The 15,474-nt window shown below is 41.4% G+C and overlaps 1 protein-coding gene across 1 annotated transcript in view; it reads left to right on the top strand.

Moving 5' to 3' along the window:
* Window positions 1-15,212, top strand: part of TRPV3 (transient receptor potential cation channel subfamily V member 3) — a 41,323-nt gene extending 26,111 nt beyond the window's left edge. Inside the window, exons 12-18 of the mRNA XM_068266181.1 lie at window positions 2,020-2,093; window positions 2,220-2,385; window positions 3,626-3,692; window positions 5,929-6,200; window positions 7,034-7,146; window positions 10,368-10,441; window positions 12,947-15,212. Of these exons, the coding sequence (XP_068122282.1) occupies window positions 2,020-2,093; window positions 2,220-2,385; window positions 3,626-3,692; window positions 5,929-6,200; window positions 7,034-7,146; window positions 10,368-10,441; window positions 12,947-13,065 (885 nt within the window). The 3' untranslated portion in view covers window positions 13,066-15,212. The remainder of the gene's footprint in view (window positions 1-2,019; window positions 2,094-2,219; window positions 2,386-3,625; window positions 3,693-5,928; window positions 6,201-7,033; window positions 7,147-10,367; window positions 10,442-12,946) is intronic.
* The last annotated feature ends 262 nt before the right edge of the window (window positions 15,213-15,474 follow it).

Below are 15,474 nucleotides of genomic sequence, written 5' to 3'. Positions count from 1 at the left end.
GTGATCGCAATGCTTTCCAGTTACGGAAGGCAAAAATATGAATGATTCATTTTGTTGTGCAACTATTTTTACATTTTGGAGTTCCTTGCATAGTTCATTGTGTGCTGTCTTGTGACCTCACCCTCATATAGTCCTATGATGAGCAATTAAATGGGTGGACAGGCCAGTGTCAAACCTGACTGTGAGATGTAAACTTACTACGCTATTTACTTATTTACATCTGTACAGTGGTAGAGAGGAAAAAACACAGAAAGTCCGGGAGCCCAATCTGGTGCAGTATCGTTATTAGATCGGTGTAGGTTAAGAATATTTGAAAATATACTCACAAAACTGGGTTGCGGAAGAGGCAACCACTCGTACTCGCAGGTGGGAAGAATACCGTCCCCACTCTGCCTTTTATTTCCTGGACAGTCGCTGCTCCGAAAAAAGATTTATATCAGTCGAGGCCCTCGACTGAAATCACCCTTAGAATATAAGGGACTATACCTGGTTCAGTTTGGGTAGGAGGCGCCCGGTCCGGGTAGGGTTTTACAAGTCTTTGTGCTATTTATTATTATGTATCATTTAAGTTTTATATTTTAAAATCATATTGCTTCAGCAAAAATAAAAATAAAAAACAAACTTAGCTTGTCCTACCTTGGTGGTGTGTGGTGGGACATAAACGAGTGGAGGTTCAATTAAGATAAATCAATTTTATTATGCACTTGACAACGCGTTTCGCGGCCTGCAGCCGTTTCTTCAGGTCAATAAAATAAGTGCCTCAAGTCTCTGGTATCCTAGTGTCCGGGCACCAAGACATCGCATTTCCTGTATTTCATGGCACATGGCTGCTTGAAATTAAAAAATACCAAAATCTTATTTTGTAGTAGTTTGCTTGCAGAAATATAACACAAATATCTCTTTCATTATTGTGTGATCGCTTTTCAGGGAATCACTCTAAAGTCAGTCATGGCCCTAACTAAAAGCAAAGCAAACCTGAAGTGAAAATAAACTTATGATATAATGACTTGTATGTGTAGTACAGCTAAGAAATAGAACTAATAGATTAGTAGCACAGATATAAATCTCATACTGTTTCTAGCACAGGAAGAGTTAAAAAACACTTCAGTTATCTATGCAAAAGAGCTTCTCTGAGCTATTCCACTGACTAGGTCGAATACAGTGCTGTTTTCTGAAGCAGTTAAACACCAAAGAAACAATGAGAGACAGCTTGAGATAAGGAAAGTTTAAAGGGTCATTATAAGTAGAATATCTCTAATAAGGAGGGTTAGAGCCAAGAAAGGGTAGAGGAGGTTAACTTTATAAGTTAAGGTTAACAGTAAGGAAGGGGTTAGTGTGGGGGATGGGGGAAGGTAATGTACCAAGGAGGGTATTTTAATGTTAAAGAGAAGGTTAGGGTTAAGAATCACGCAGGGGTTAATATTAAAGGGAGAGGTTAGGGTTAGGCATCAGGAAAGGGGTAAATGTTAAGGAAGAGGTTAGGGTTAGGCGTCAGGAAGGGGTTAAGGTTAGGAGAGGGAGGGAGGGGGTTGATGTCAAGGTGAGATATCTGGTAAGGAGTTTAGGGTTATCTGAATGACAGGAGGAGAAACAACAAAACGGGGTCATATGTGTCCAAAATGTTTTCATGTAACCACCCTACACAAGCACCACCATACACAGGGACAATTCTACATAGAAACCGGGAGCCCCAGGCCATGGCCTTTGAAGAAATCCAGACTTGGTGGAGAACCTAGAAGTATTTTCAAATTTGGACAGGTTTTATTAAAATTGTCTGCTATTTAGCAGAAAAACCATGGAACCTTCTCCAATTGGATCCAGGGTCACTGACTTTTATTAATATAGCAGTTAATTTTTAAGAAATTCAGGCCAGGTTTTTTTGGATCACTACGCTTCTGTACTGTTCTCAAAGCCTTTAAGAAATCAGGTCCTGAGTTTTTCAACTCCACGACCACTAGTGAGTGCCTTCTTTCCTATGATGATATGTCTCATGTGGTCTGTTTTCTGTCTCCTGTTTAGGGTGTGGTCATCTTCTTAGTGAAGCCCTCTGATCTGCGATCTGTCCTGTCTGACGCTTGGTTCCATGTGCTATTGTAAGTATCTGAATTCACACATATGGCTCAAAAATGTTTAAACTGTAGTTTAAACTTCATAGTTTTTTAAACTATCTAGTATAAATCACATTCCAAACTGATCACCGTGTTATTTTTTCCTTCCAGTTTGATACAAGCAATCCTGGTTATCTTGTCGGTTTTCTGTTACCTTTTCGGTGTCAAGGAATACCTAGCCTTCCTCGTCTTGGCCATGGCGCTAGGATGGGCCAATATGTTATATTACACAAGAGGGTTCCAGTCCTTGGGGATCTACAGTGTGATGATTCAGAAGGTAGGCCTTGCTTCTGTGTGATTAGATGCCTGTAGAACCTCATACACGCACCATGGAGTCACGAACAGGAAACTGGAATATGTGCTAATGGTTCCTTAGCCTTACAACTCTAAAGCTTGTAATATGCAGTGTGGGGATTACAGATGGTCAATACAGTTGCAACTGGGACTAATCTAGTCATAAGTGCATTTGATTGACCTCGTTCATAGCTGCAAACAATTTGCATTAAATTTGCATGCAGAACAGAGTTATTAACATCTCATTGACCATATCTAGTATTAAGCAGTGATGGAGTAGAGTGGTCAGTACACATAGATAGGGACCCAGTATAACAAGTTAGAACTCTTTACTGAAGAAAAAAGGCAGAGATAGATCATACATCACCATCCAGAAATGCAGCTTACTTAGAACGGAGAGGAGCAATGAGAGAAACAGGAAATAACCATAGAGATCATCATCACATCTTACAGACAGTGACATCTTGTGGTTGTTTTACTATACTGTAGGTTAGGTAATAATAATCCCGTTGATACCTCCAATAATCAGAGGTGCAAATTTTCATTCTGCCTGAATCCCGAAATTGTTTCTGAAAGATGGAGAAGCTCCTTGTAACCATATTGGACCTGCACTTGGGCCAATCAAGCACCTCAGTTCAAAGCAAGGCGTGGAGGTATCAAGACCTTGTTAAATTTATTCAGGATCATTACCAGTTGGTTTTATAACATGGTCCAAATTCAATAATTCTATTACTCCTGAGTTTTTCTTGGGGATATGTCCTGTCATCTTATCTTTTTTCTAAAGGTCGATAAAAACCCCAAGGTTTGACCTTCTCTGGTGGTGACGAATAAAATTCCCCCATAAAAGAACATATAGGCCCATATGCAATTATTTTTTTCACCTGAGTTATCTCCTAGGAGATAATTTTCATCTTCTCTGTAAACCAAATTTTCTTCATTTTACAATTGAAAAAGTACCCAAAATTTGGTGAAAAAGTACTATTAAATTTATTTTAAGTAATTTGATGCTTGCTGGTGACTTAAAATACATTTTATGACAAGTTGTAAAAATATCACCTAGGAGAAAACTCAGGAGAAAAAGTGAATTGCATATGGGCCATATTATTAACAGGCAGAATAACAGACATGTTTATACCATATTCAGTTACTTCACTATGTTGTATGACTAAACATTACTACGGTGACATTTGCTTATTCAATATCTACATCTACCTTTCTTGCAGGTCATAATGAATGATGTTCTAAAGTTCTTGTTCGTGTACATTTTATTCCTGTTTGGGTTTGGAGTGGGTAAGTACATTTTATTCTGTAACATATTAACTATATGTATAGACATCTCAGTGATTGTACAGTGTAATGGTTAAGGGCTCTGCCTCTGACATAGTAGACCTGGGTTCGAATCTTGGCTCTTCCTGTTCAATAAGCCAGCATCTCCTCAGTGAGAAGTTCTTGGGTGAGACTCCCTCACAGTGCTACTGAGTGTGCTCTAGTGGCTGCCATGTAATACTGGAATTATTATTTTGGTGACCTCTCCTACTGGCTTTCTCTCCTTCTTGTTGGCTGTTGGGGGGGAAGGGGGGGGGGGGGGTTCGCACCTGCTACAGAAAACAGAGAAGCAGGACCTAATTTCAAGGCCCAGGAATGAGGCCAATTACATTGGCTCACAGTGATCGCAGGGTCAGGAGCTAATGGAATTGGCCCCTGGCCAGCTCACGGAGGTCTGCTGTCATAGCGATGGCAGAGCGAGTAGGCTTAAGCGACAGGAAATCGGTGCGAAGGGCGAGAGGACCAAGCAGAGCAGCCATGAGGCAGCCCAACTTCTTATCTTATCTTCTTTAATACAGAATTCCACTCTAGAGAAATATTTGATGTGGCCACACTTGTTATGGGTGGGGGAGTCATGATGGCTTATTGTTATGATTGGGGCATGGTGGCCACACTGTTCATATAGCACTTTGCAGATAGACCTCCTAGCCAAGGGGGACACAAAAGGGGAGGGGAAAAGTAGAGCTAACATAGCGTGGGGTGTTGCTTGGGAGCCCTATGATGTCTAGCTTTTGATGTACTGCTCTGATGTCTCCATTTACAGCTTTGTTTAGTGATGAGCACAAATTTGGCATAGGTGTCATTTCGCATCAAAATTCACAATGACGATGCAGAATCGTAATGCAAAATTTCAGGAAAAAATGTCATCAATTTTGTCTGTACTTATAATCAATAGTAATTTTGCTTAATTTTTGCTTAATTTTATGCCAACTTTAGAGGTTAATAGCAAAGCCCCCATACATACTATTGCTACCTATGTTAAGGAGAAAAGTGAGTACAATAAAAAAAAAAGATTTTTTCAAAAAGACCTTGTAGTTTTTTAGAAAATCAATTTTAAAGTGAATTGGAACCGCATTTAAAAAAATAAGACAGATACTTACCCAAGGAGAGGAAAGGCTCTGGGTCCTATAGAGCCATCCTGCTCCTCTCCTGGTCCCCTCGTTACAGTGCTGGCTCGCCCGGCAGCAGTATGTGACTAATTTAGTCAAATACTGCTTTACCCGGCCGAAGGAGGATTCAGAAGTCTTCAGGGTGCCCGAGTGCTCCTGAAGAAGGGCGGCCCTGTACTGCACCTGCACAAGCTTGCTCTCGCACGATCACGCCTGTGCAGTATGGAGCCGCACGTCTACGGGAGGACATGGCTCCCGAAGACTTCCAAATACCCTTTTGGCGGGGGATTGAAATGGGGGGGAGCCAGCACAGGATAGAGGGCACCGAGAGAGGAGACAGAAGGCTCTATATGACCCAGAGCCTTCCCTCTCCTTAGGTAAGTATTTGCTTTATTTTTTAAAAAATGAGGTTCCCATTCACTGTAAACATGCAAATGAAAAATGGGTTTTAAACTGTCATTTTTTGGAGTTTAAAACACATATTTCCTTTGCATTATTAAAATCTATTTTTGAAAAAAAATGTTTTGACTTGTACCCACTATGCTCCTTAAAATGAACCTAAACCGATCTTAAAAATAAAGAGTTTCAGTTACCTGGGGCTTCTACCATCCCTCTGCAGCCACCTTGTTCCTGCCCCGTCACTCAGCGATGCTCAGGTCCCCCACAGCTAAGTTTTGTTTTAGAGTGATTAGCCAGTCGACTGTTGGACACAGGGCAGCTGCAGGGGGCTGGTAGAAGCCCCGGGTAAGTGAAACTTTTTTAGAGTTCAGTTTAGGTTCATTTTAACCTACGTAGCAATTTTGGTGGCAATAACATGTATGGGGGCTTTGCAATTGATCACTAAAGTTGGCACTAAATGACGCAAAAATAATGCAAAATTTACACAAAATTGCGAAATGATTACACAAAATCTAAATTATTTACAAATAGTAATTATGTATAGGCGTAATTGCAAAAAAAGTATCATTTCAGTACGATAAGGATCGTAATCAGTATTTAGCTGATTACGACCATCACTAGCTTTGTTGTAATTTTAAGTGAGGCAGTACAAACTAGTGAATATGTATTTTTGTTTTTTCTTCTTGAAACAGCACTTGCCTCATTAATTGAAAACTGCCCGGATGGTGATGAATGCAGCGCCTACAAGAGCTTCAGCACAGCTATCGTGGAGCTCTTTAAGTTGACCATCGGGCTCGGAGACCTGGAGATACAGCATGACTCCAAATACCCGGTGCTGTTCCTACTACTACTCATTTCCTACGTCATCCTAACCTTCGTCCTTCTCCTAAACATGCTCATTGCTCTGATGGGAGAGACTGTCGAAAGGATTTCTAAAGAAAGCGAGAACATATGGAGACTCCAGGTGTGTAGATGTAGCTTCTTTACATTAGCACCTACACGTTTTCATCATCGATTATTCAGTGTATATCAACATATGGGCTCTCAATCTAATCCTACCATAGTCATAGTCTAATGTTTTACCATATTATTATGTATTTATATAGCACTGACATCTTCAGCAGCACTTTACACAGTACATAGTCATGTCACTGACTGTCCTCAGAGGAGCTCACAATCTAATCCTACCATAGTCATAGTCTAATGTTTTACCATATTATCATGTATTTATATAGCACTGACATCTTCAGCAGCACTTTACACAGTACATAGTCATGTCACTGACTGTCCTTAGAGGAGCTCACAATCTAATCCCTACCATAGTCATAATTGAATGACCTACCATGTTATTATTATTTATTTATGTAGCACTGAGACCTTCTGCAGCAATTTACAGAGTACATAGTCATGTCACTGACTGTCCACAGAGGAGCTCACAATCTAATCCCTACCATAGCCATAGTGTAATGTCCTACCATATTATTATTATGTATTTATATAACAGTGACATCCTCTGCAGCACTTTATAGAGTACATAGTCATGTCACAAACTGTCCTCAGAGGAGTTCACAATCTAATCCCTACCATAATTACACTTGTGATTACTTGAAGATGAAAAATTAGACAGGCTCTTCTCTCTAAATACATACAGGGTGCACTTCTCTCTGTATTCCCTGTGTCTTGTGCAAGAGTTCAGGTCCACTTCAAATCCTTAATGATTAGCCACAAAATAGGGACTCAAACGCATAGCATCATACATAGAACATACTGTTAATACTTTCTCTCTTGTGTTTCTAGCGGGCTCGGACTATACTGGAGTTTGAAAGGAGTTTGCCAATCTGGCTCAAAGCAAAATTTCAGCTTGGAGAATCGTGCACTGTCTCCAAGAATGACAACAGGACATGTCTGAGGTAAGTGCCTGATCTGATAACCCTATTATTATTTTAAAGCTAGCTTGACATTACATCGATAAATAAAGTGGCTACCTTACACCACATACAATATCTAAATATTCATCTTTAATGGTTCCCGGGTGTTTTAAAAGTTGTCAATCCATAATAGGTCTTTTTGGCAGACTTGGTGGACCTACCCATCCATTAAACTGATCTGGTCTAAAATGTACATAGTTGAGAGTGCACTATTTCATAAACCCAACTCCCCTTGCTCGATTAACACGTTACTTAATGCAAGAATAGATTCAACATCTTAAACAGAAAATAAACTACTAGCTAAATCAGTGTTGGCAGTGAGAATCTCTACAGGGGCCAAGTGGTTATCCAACCAAGGATGTAGACTGGAATCAAATAGTGACAAAAATGAACTATATACTGCATGCCAAAATGAATATCCAACAAGTTGTACCCAAGATAATACCCCCCTTATTTGTTAAAGGGGAAACTGAAGTAAGAGGTATATGGAGGCTGCCATATTTATTTCCTTTTAATCAATACCAGTTGCCTGGCAGCCCTGCTGGTCTATTTCTCTGCAGTAGTATCTGAATAACACCAGAAACAAGCATGCAGCTAGTCTTGTCAGATCTGACTTTAAAGTCTAAAACACCGGATCTGCTGCATGCTTGTTCAGGGGCTATGGCTAATAGTATTAGAGGCAGAGGGTTAGCAGGGCCGCCAGGCAACTGGTATTGCTTAAAGAGAACCCGAGGTGTGTTTAAAGAATGTTATCTGCATACAGAGGCTGGATCTGCCTATACAGCCCAGCCTCTGTTGCTATCCCAAACCCCACTAAGGTCCCCCTGCACTCTGCAATCCCTCATAAATCACAGCCATTCTGTGTTTACATCTGTAGTGTCAATCTCAGCTTCTCCCCCACCTCCTGCATAGCTCCGGTCCCTGCCCCCGTCCTTTCCCTCCAATCAGCAGGGAGGGAAGGGATGCAGGCGGGGACTGGAGTTCTGCAGGAGGCGGGGAGAGCAGCAGACTGACACTATAGAGATAAACACAGCCAGCTCTGACAAGCTGTTTGTCAGCAGCGTGGCTGTGATTTATGAGGGATTGCAGAGTGCAGGGGGACCTTAGGGGGGTTTGGGATAGCAACAGAGGCTGGGCTGTATAGGCAAATCCAGCCTCTGTATGCAGATAACATTCTTCAAACCCACCTCGGGTTCTCTTTAAAAGGAAATAAACATAGCAGCCTCCATATACCTCTCTCTTCAGTTATCCTTTAAGATTTGGGAACCCTGGCTCTTTTTATCTTATGGTTATCATTTATCTTTTTACATACCAAACTAGTATTCATTTACTTGTTCACAGCCTCAACAGGGACTGTTTCCTTAACCTTGTTATATAATTAATAGGAAATGTTTTGTGATCTTGTTTATTACCATGGTTATTAGATCTTATCCATTATGTTATATTTATCCATGTGTTATATTTGACATAAAGCTCTAACTTTCATGAGTTGTTTTATTTAATGCTTTCAATAAAGCTGTTTGATAGCAAAAGAAAAAAAAAAGTGGCCACAAGGATTCGCCGTCACTTACCTAAATCCATGTCACTTACCACTGCTCTCCACTGTTACGTGTACATTCAAGTAACTCACACTTGCACAGTTTTATACTGAGGGTTGAAGCCTGAATCCTACAACCAGAAAGTGGTTTGATAGGTCAAAGCAGTAACTATGGCAAGAGACATGGAGTTAGGCTTTTTAAATGTTAAGATATTATTGTAAAGATGCGTAGGTCGATAGTAGCCTGACCCGTCAAACAATTTTATTTTATGACTGTAGCATAGTGATGATCAGTTTACCACCTTGTACCACTATTTCCAGGGTTGTATAGAGGGTAGCCTCTAGGTAGTCCAGGGGCTTCCTATTTCCTCATCAAACCCTCTGTTGCCACACACAGACCCTCTGAACATATTTGACAAGAGCTTGTCGGATATGTTCTTGTGGCTGCCACCAGGGCCGGTTTAAGCAACAATGGGGCCCCAGGGCAAAATAAACCGCCCCCCCCCCCCCCCCCCCCCAACAGTTACCCCGGAGCAAAAATTGGCATTAAGGGACCTTTTTTGCAGCTGGTAAAGTCAGGATTTGAAGCCCCAATCGGTCGGAGCTCCACATTCTGGCTATCCCAGCCTGCATGGGGGAAAAGGGGTTAAAAAGTTTCAGGAGAGGGGACCCCGCATAATTTAAAAAAAAAATTCCCACACTTGAAACATAAAAAAAAAATTGGGAAAATAGGAAAAAAAATGCCAGGGAGCTCCATACAGCCATATTGCAGCTGTATAGCGATCCCTGGCCAAAGCGCTGCGGCTGCGTATGGACCCCCTGGAAACCCTGTCAGGAAATGTATTGCTCTTTCTTTTGATGCATGTAAAATTACACTACCATTAGGTACTAAAAGTGACATTTACCGCATTTAAAAGTATACTTTTTTCCTTCGAAACTTTAAAATCGGTTTTCTCAAAAACTATAAGGTCTTTTTGAAAAATATTTTTTTCCTCTTATTCCCAATGATCTCCTTAACATATCCTGCGAATGTAGGGTTTCTAGCATTTAAGGTGGATTTGCTATTAACCATTAAAGTCGGCTGGTTTATAAATGTGTATTTTTTTCCTTTGAAACTTTAAAATCGATTTTCTCAGGAACCATAAGGTCGATTTGAAAAAATTGTTTTTCTCTTGTAGCCACTGGGGGCCCCTACAAGCTCTGGGGCCCTGGGGCAGCTGCCTCCTTTGCCTCTATGGTAGCGCCGGCCCTGGCTGCCACTGTACTGCGCCTGCATGAGAATGGCCACACCCGTGCATTAAGCCAAAGCTACTAATCCACGATCAGATCCATGCAACTGCACAGATGCAGCCTTACTCTTATGGCAACACTTGTGCACAGAGGAGAGCATGGACACAAACTAAAAGAGGGGCCCAGGCAGTGGCGGTGGTCTGGAGGAGAACATGAGAAATCTCTGGAGAATTCAGAGGGTCCCCTCTTCTTAGGTAAGTATAGGGGGGATGGGGGGGCAGCCACAGCTTTTGCTTTAAAGGGGTGTGGCTGAGGGTGTGGTATATGCTGAGGGGGTGGAGTTAAAAGCATCAGGTCCACTGTACTTTTAGGCTCTTTACGTGTAAATCTGGCCTCATCTCAATCTGATTTCACCAATTTTCTGTTTCCTAAACAGGATAAATGAAGTGAAGTGGACTGAATGGCACAATCATGTCACCTGTATAAACGAGGAGCCTTGCTTTGCCATTGGTACGTAAACTGATGATAAACCAATAAAAATAATAAAATCATATTAGTGGGGAGTGACATGACTATAGGGGAGTAGCTCTTGTGACCGCAGGGAGACTCAGAGCTATGGGGTCCCTCAACCACTAACCTTCCCTCCGCTATAGGGCTCCATCCTCCCAATCGGTAGGAAGATCATGATGGCCACCCTTGTTTTATGACCCTTGCAGGATGGGCTCCCAGGCAATGAGGGTCACCAAAGGAAAGCAAGGGAAGGCGTGAGAACACTGAAGGCCCCATTAACGTTTTTTTAGGTGCCCCATGATTTGTAGTTACAACTCTGTAGCGGGTGATAATCATGGAGTGAAGCACCAAAACCGAATGCAGAAGCTGACATTCATAGGATTGCATTATTAGCTCTTTAAAGTGAACCTCCGGACTAAAAATCGACTAAAAAGCTTGGTATTTCTTTAACAGTTTCACAGCATCAGAACTTTGTTTTTCTTACCAAAGCATCATTTTTAGCTGCATTTTTAGCTAAGCTCCACCCATCAAAGAAAACTGCCCAGGCTTTTTTTCCCTGATGCTGTGCAAAGCATGATGGGATTGCCTATGTTGTTATTCACATTGCCTAGCAACTGTTAGGGGTGATTAGCACACAGGACAGTTGGAACTGTGTCTCACACTCCCTGTCACCTCCTTTCAACCAAAAAGATGACTGCCCTCATGAAATCAAACATTTGCCGGTTCTTTTAAAACAGGGTGGGTAAGAGATTATATTATCTATCTATTTTAATTAACATAACTAATGTAACTTAATGACAGTATGTTTGTATAGGCTGAAGTTCCTCTTTAAAGTGTATGGACAGTTCCCCAGAGATTTCCTTTTGATACAGCATACAACCCAAAACCTCTGCAAAGTTCACAAAACATCTAGGTCCCCACTCCTGCCCTATACTTCAGGATCCTCTCTACTCTTCCCATTTATCGTTGGCTTCAATCTCTGCGCTCAATGTATAACTTAGCTGTACAAATTCATAGGACCTACCGGCAAACAGAAAGGCAGCTGCTTTTCTGTTTAGCTGCCTGTTAAATTTGTGTGTCCTGCCCTGGAGGGTTCGCCTGGCATCACTGGTAAGCCTAGGGGGCTGTAGCGGTCTATACTGTGTGCTTTGTCCTACCAGGATAGCCTGCACAACTCAGGGCTGCAGGGATGACCCTCCCACTCCCAGTGACCAGTAGAGTCACAGCAGGAAACAGACTCAGGGCTGGTGCACACCAAAACCCGCTAGCAGATCCGCAAAACGCTAGCAGATTTTTAAACGCTTTTTTTTATTTTTATGAGGCGTTTTGCTAGCGTTTTGCGGATTGCTGCTGCGGTTTTCAGTATAGTAGATTTCATATATTGTTACAGTAAAGCTGTTACTGAACAGCTTCTGTAACAAAAACGCCTGCAAAACCGCTCTGAACAGGCGTTTTTCAGAGCGGTTTGCGTTTTTCCTATACTTAACATTGGGGCAGAAACGCATCCGAAATCCAAAAAATGCCTCACCCAGGCATTTTTCGTTTCTGCAAAACGCCTGCCGCTCTGGTGTGCACCACCCCATTGAGATACATTGACCAAGCAGATCCGCAGCCGCAAGCGGATCTGAAAACGCGGAAAAAGCCGCTCGGTGTGCACCAGCCCTCAGTGGCTGGATAGTGTACTGGTTAAGGCCAGGGCTCTACCTTTGACATAGGAGACCAGGGTTCGAATCCTGGCCTACGGTCAGTACCTATTCAGTAAGAAGACTTCCCAACACTGCACGGTGATCCCTCGATTGCATCCTTAGTGGCTGCAGCTCTTGAGCGCTTTGAGTCCAACAGGAGAAAGGCGCTATACAAATGTTAGGATTATTATTATTATTAGATTTCTTACTCAGTTTTAAGGACAACTATCATAGAAAATTGGAAAATTGAAAGTACATACATATAAAATATACATTTCTCCCAGAGAGAGTAAAAGGCATCATAAATTACTTGTTTTTCTATGTCACTGTCATTTACAATAGGTAGTGAAAATCTGACAGATCTGTCAGGGTTTGGACTAGTCCACCTCCTCATGTTGGATTCTCAGGTAGTGTTTTATTTACAAAAGCACTTAGTGAACTGAAGTTACTCAAACTAAATGCCAAAATAGCGTGCAAATGAGTAGAGAATATGCCTGACATATTTGTATACATCCTTTCCAGAGAGTGCTTTTGTAAAAAAAAATATATATATATTTTGAACTCCCCATTAGTAGATGGACTGGTCCAGAATCTGTCAGCTTTTTTACTACCTACTATAAGTGACAACAACATAGGAAAAAAAATTATACTGCATTTTACTCTGGTACAATTGTACATTGTATTACAATTTTATTTTGCGATAGTGCTTAAAATACATTTAACGTTTTTCTTTTTTAATGAAGACATTTTCATATTAAATTGTGTTGTTTTTCATTAGTATACAGATATATTTATTTACACTATTTATTTATTTTTACAGGTTCCAGTTATACAAATTTGAATGCTGAAGATGAACCTGACACTTATGAGAATGACCACCCAGTGACAATTAACTTTAATGATGTGGTAGAGACCACGTATGTGGAGACCACGGTTTAAAATCAGTGAACACTGAAGTGTTTCCGTTTACATCTGTCATTTCCAGTGTATTGTACTGGTCTTATTTCATATGGTCATCCAATGAGGAGTGTGGATGTCAAGGTGCTTGGACCGTAACAACCAATCACATTTCACTTTACTGAAGTCAGAGAGGGAGAAACAGCCGACTTCTTATTGGTTGCTGTCCACACAGCTGTGCTGTGTACACTGTTAAATAATCCCATACGTGTGTGTGATGTGGGATGCAAATTGCCTGGGAATAACTTTCAGGTGAACCAGTTAATAGTGCATTTTTAACTGGATAAGCATAATTAAATCCTTATTTCTACCAGTTTATGATATTTCAGACTCTAATCAGTTTTCATGGTTAGCCTGACCAGTCATTTGTATTGTTGGGATCAAACTTGAAAAACTATTAACTATTGTAAGACTATAAAACCGAACACAGACTGAACTGTCTGAAGGGCGTACATACAAAACGACATTAGAAATTTGGGTGCAGGGTGGAGCCGAAAAAGTCTCACCCTGGTCCTTCAAAAGTCTAGGCAGTGTTTATAAATATTTCCAGCTCATCCTTTTGGTAAGCTGAGGTGGGAGGTGGGCCAGATAAGATAGCATTTGGGCTCCTTGACATCCCCTTGGCCCTAGGCACTTGCCTAAGGTGCCATGTGTAGGATCCTGCTTAATGTAGCAAGTTCTGTATAAGAGAGTGATGTTTGAAGAAGCAAATGTTAAATACTTTACTATAGAACTGTTGTTTTTATTGCACTTTTTTATATATGTTTACATTTCTATCATAAAAATATATATATATATTTGTATTGTAGCAGGTATTAACTCATAATGAGTCATTATTATAATATAGGCACATTCTTTAAGGTTTCACAACCTACAGGCCATCCATACAAGTTAAAGAAGTTATAGAATCACTCAGGATTTCTCATGCACTACGTAGAATTCGGTTGAATAGGTTTACTACTCATGAAGATAGTTTAAAAGAGACATCATTAATAATTCAAGCAGCTACTTGGTAGAAGGATAACCAGTGTTACAATTATGGAACTAGGATCCAAGATATGCTGCACATAAAGTGAAAAGGAGAACTGGAAAACTTGAAAATTGGAATTGTGATTTGCAGTGTTAAAGAAGCCTGAGGTGTATTTTGGGGGGTGCCTAATTTAAACAAAGTCCCACTTAACTGAAAGAGACAATGGGTGGAGACTGAGACTTTTCGCTCCAGTTTCAGCAGACATCCCATATCCCAGCATGCATCTGTGGTTTTGAGAGGATTAGGCATAATCATGTGACAGGAAGCCCAATCAGTTATTTTCTTTGTTTACTCTAATCAGCCATGTGGTTCATGTTCTACATAGACTCCCACATTCAACAGCGGATGAGAAATTGCTGACTACCTACATTTTCCTGAATTGGTGCCACATAAAGTGCCCTACCACTGCCACCTCTGCTGATTTCCGCACACATGGGGGAGTGGCTTGCAGTCATCCTACTATGTAAACAAACACTAAGGAATAGTTGGATTAGAGCTAGGAAACTCCTAGAGCTAGGAATTTTTTTTCTTGTTATTGGCTGCTTTGGATGTATGCTTAGCTTAAGTCCTTGGTATACAGTAGCTCCTCTTTAATAACACTGCAATAAATATCTGTCGAAAGCGGATTATGGACCTTTTAGGATGTGCGTTTGCTTAAAGATAAGAGGTTATCTTCACCCGATTTAACCAAGACTGCACTGTACTTACGTTTAGATGCACTTTTACATCATTATTTGTTTAAAAAAAATATATTTCTTATTTATTTATTTTTCTTATGTTTGCAACGAAGCATTTTTAAGTTTTTTTATTATTCTGTTTATGATTGTGAATGCTGTGTTCATTGGGAAAACCCAGCCAGTGATGGAAATGATGTCACACTGCGGGCGAAACTTTTAGGCCCGGTTCACACTTGCGGTGGCCCTCCGGAATCGCCGTGCCGGAGCCGCACCGCCTGCAGAACGGACGGAACGGACGCACGGCATAGCAATTAAAGCCTATGCGTCCGTTCACATGGGTCCGTTCTGCAGAACCGGAGCCGGACCGGATCCGGGCCGGATCCGGACTCCGGCCTCCGTTCCAACATGCGCTATTTTTTCATCCGGCCCCTCCGGCAGCCGTATCCGGGGCGGAGCCGGACTGCACCATCCGGCCAATACAAACAAATGGGAACCGGAGGCCGCACAACACACTGGCTGAGAAATCCGGATCTTCTACCCCACTTCCTATGCGGATTTTTGCGGCGATATTGGCTGGGGACACATGGGCAAGCATTTTGGAGTGGAGCAGCACGAGCTGGAGGTGTTGGCAGGATGTTGGCAGCATGTCGGAGGTGGAGGTGAGTGCTAAACAGCAGAGGGCCT

Source organism: Hyperolius riggenbachi, chromosome 2 (genome assembly GCF_040937935.1).
Source record: "Hyperolius riggenbachi isolate aHypRig1 chromosome 2, aHypRig1.pri, whole genome shotgun sequence".
Classification (NCBI taxonomy): Eukaryota; Metazoa; Chordata; class Amphibia; order Anura; family Hyperoliidae; genus Hyperolius; species Hyperolius riggenbachi.
This window is presented reverse-complemented; position numbering and strand designations above follow the sequence as displayed.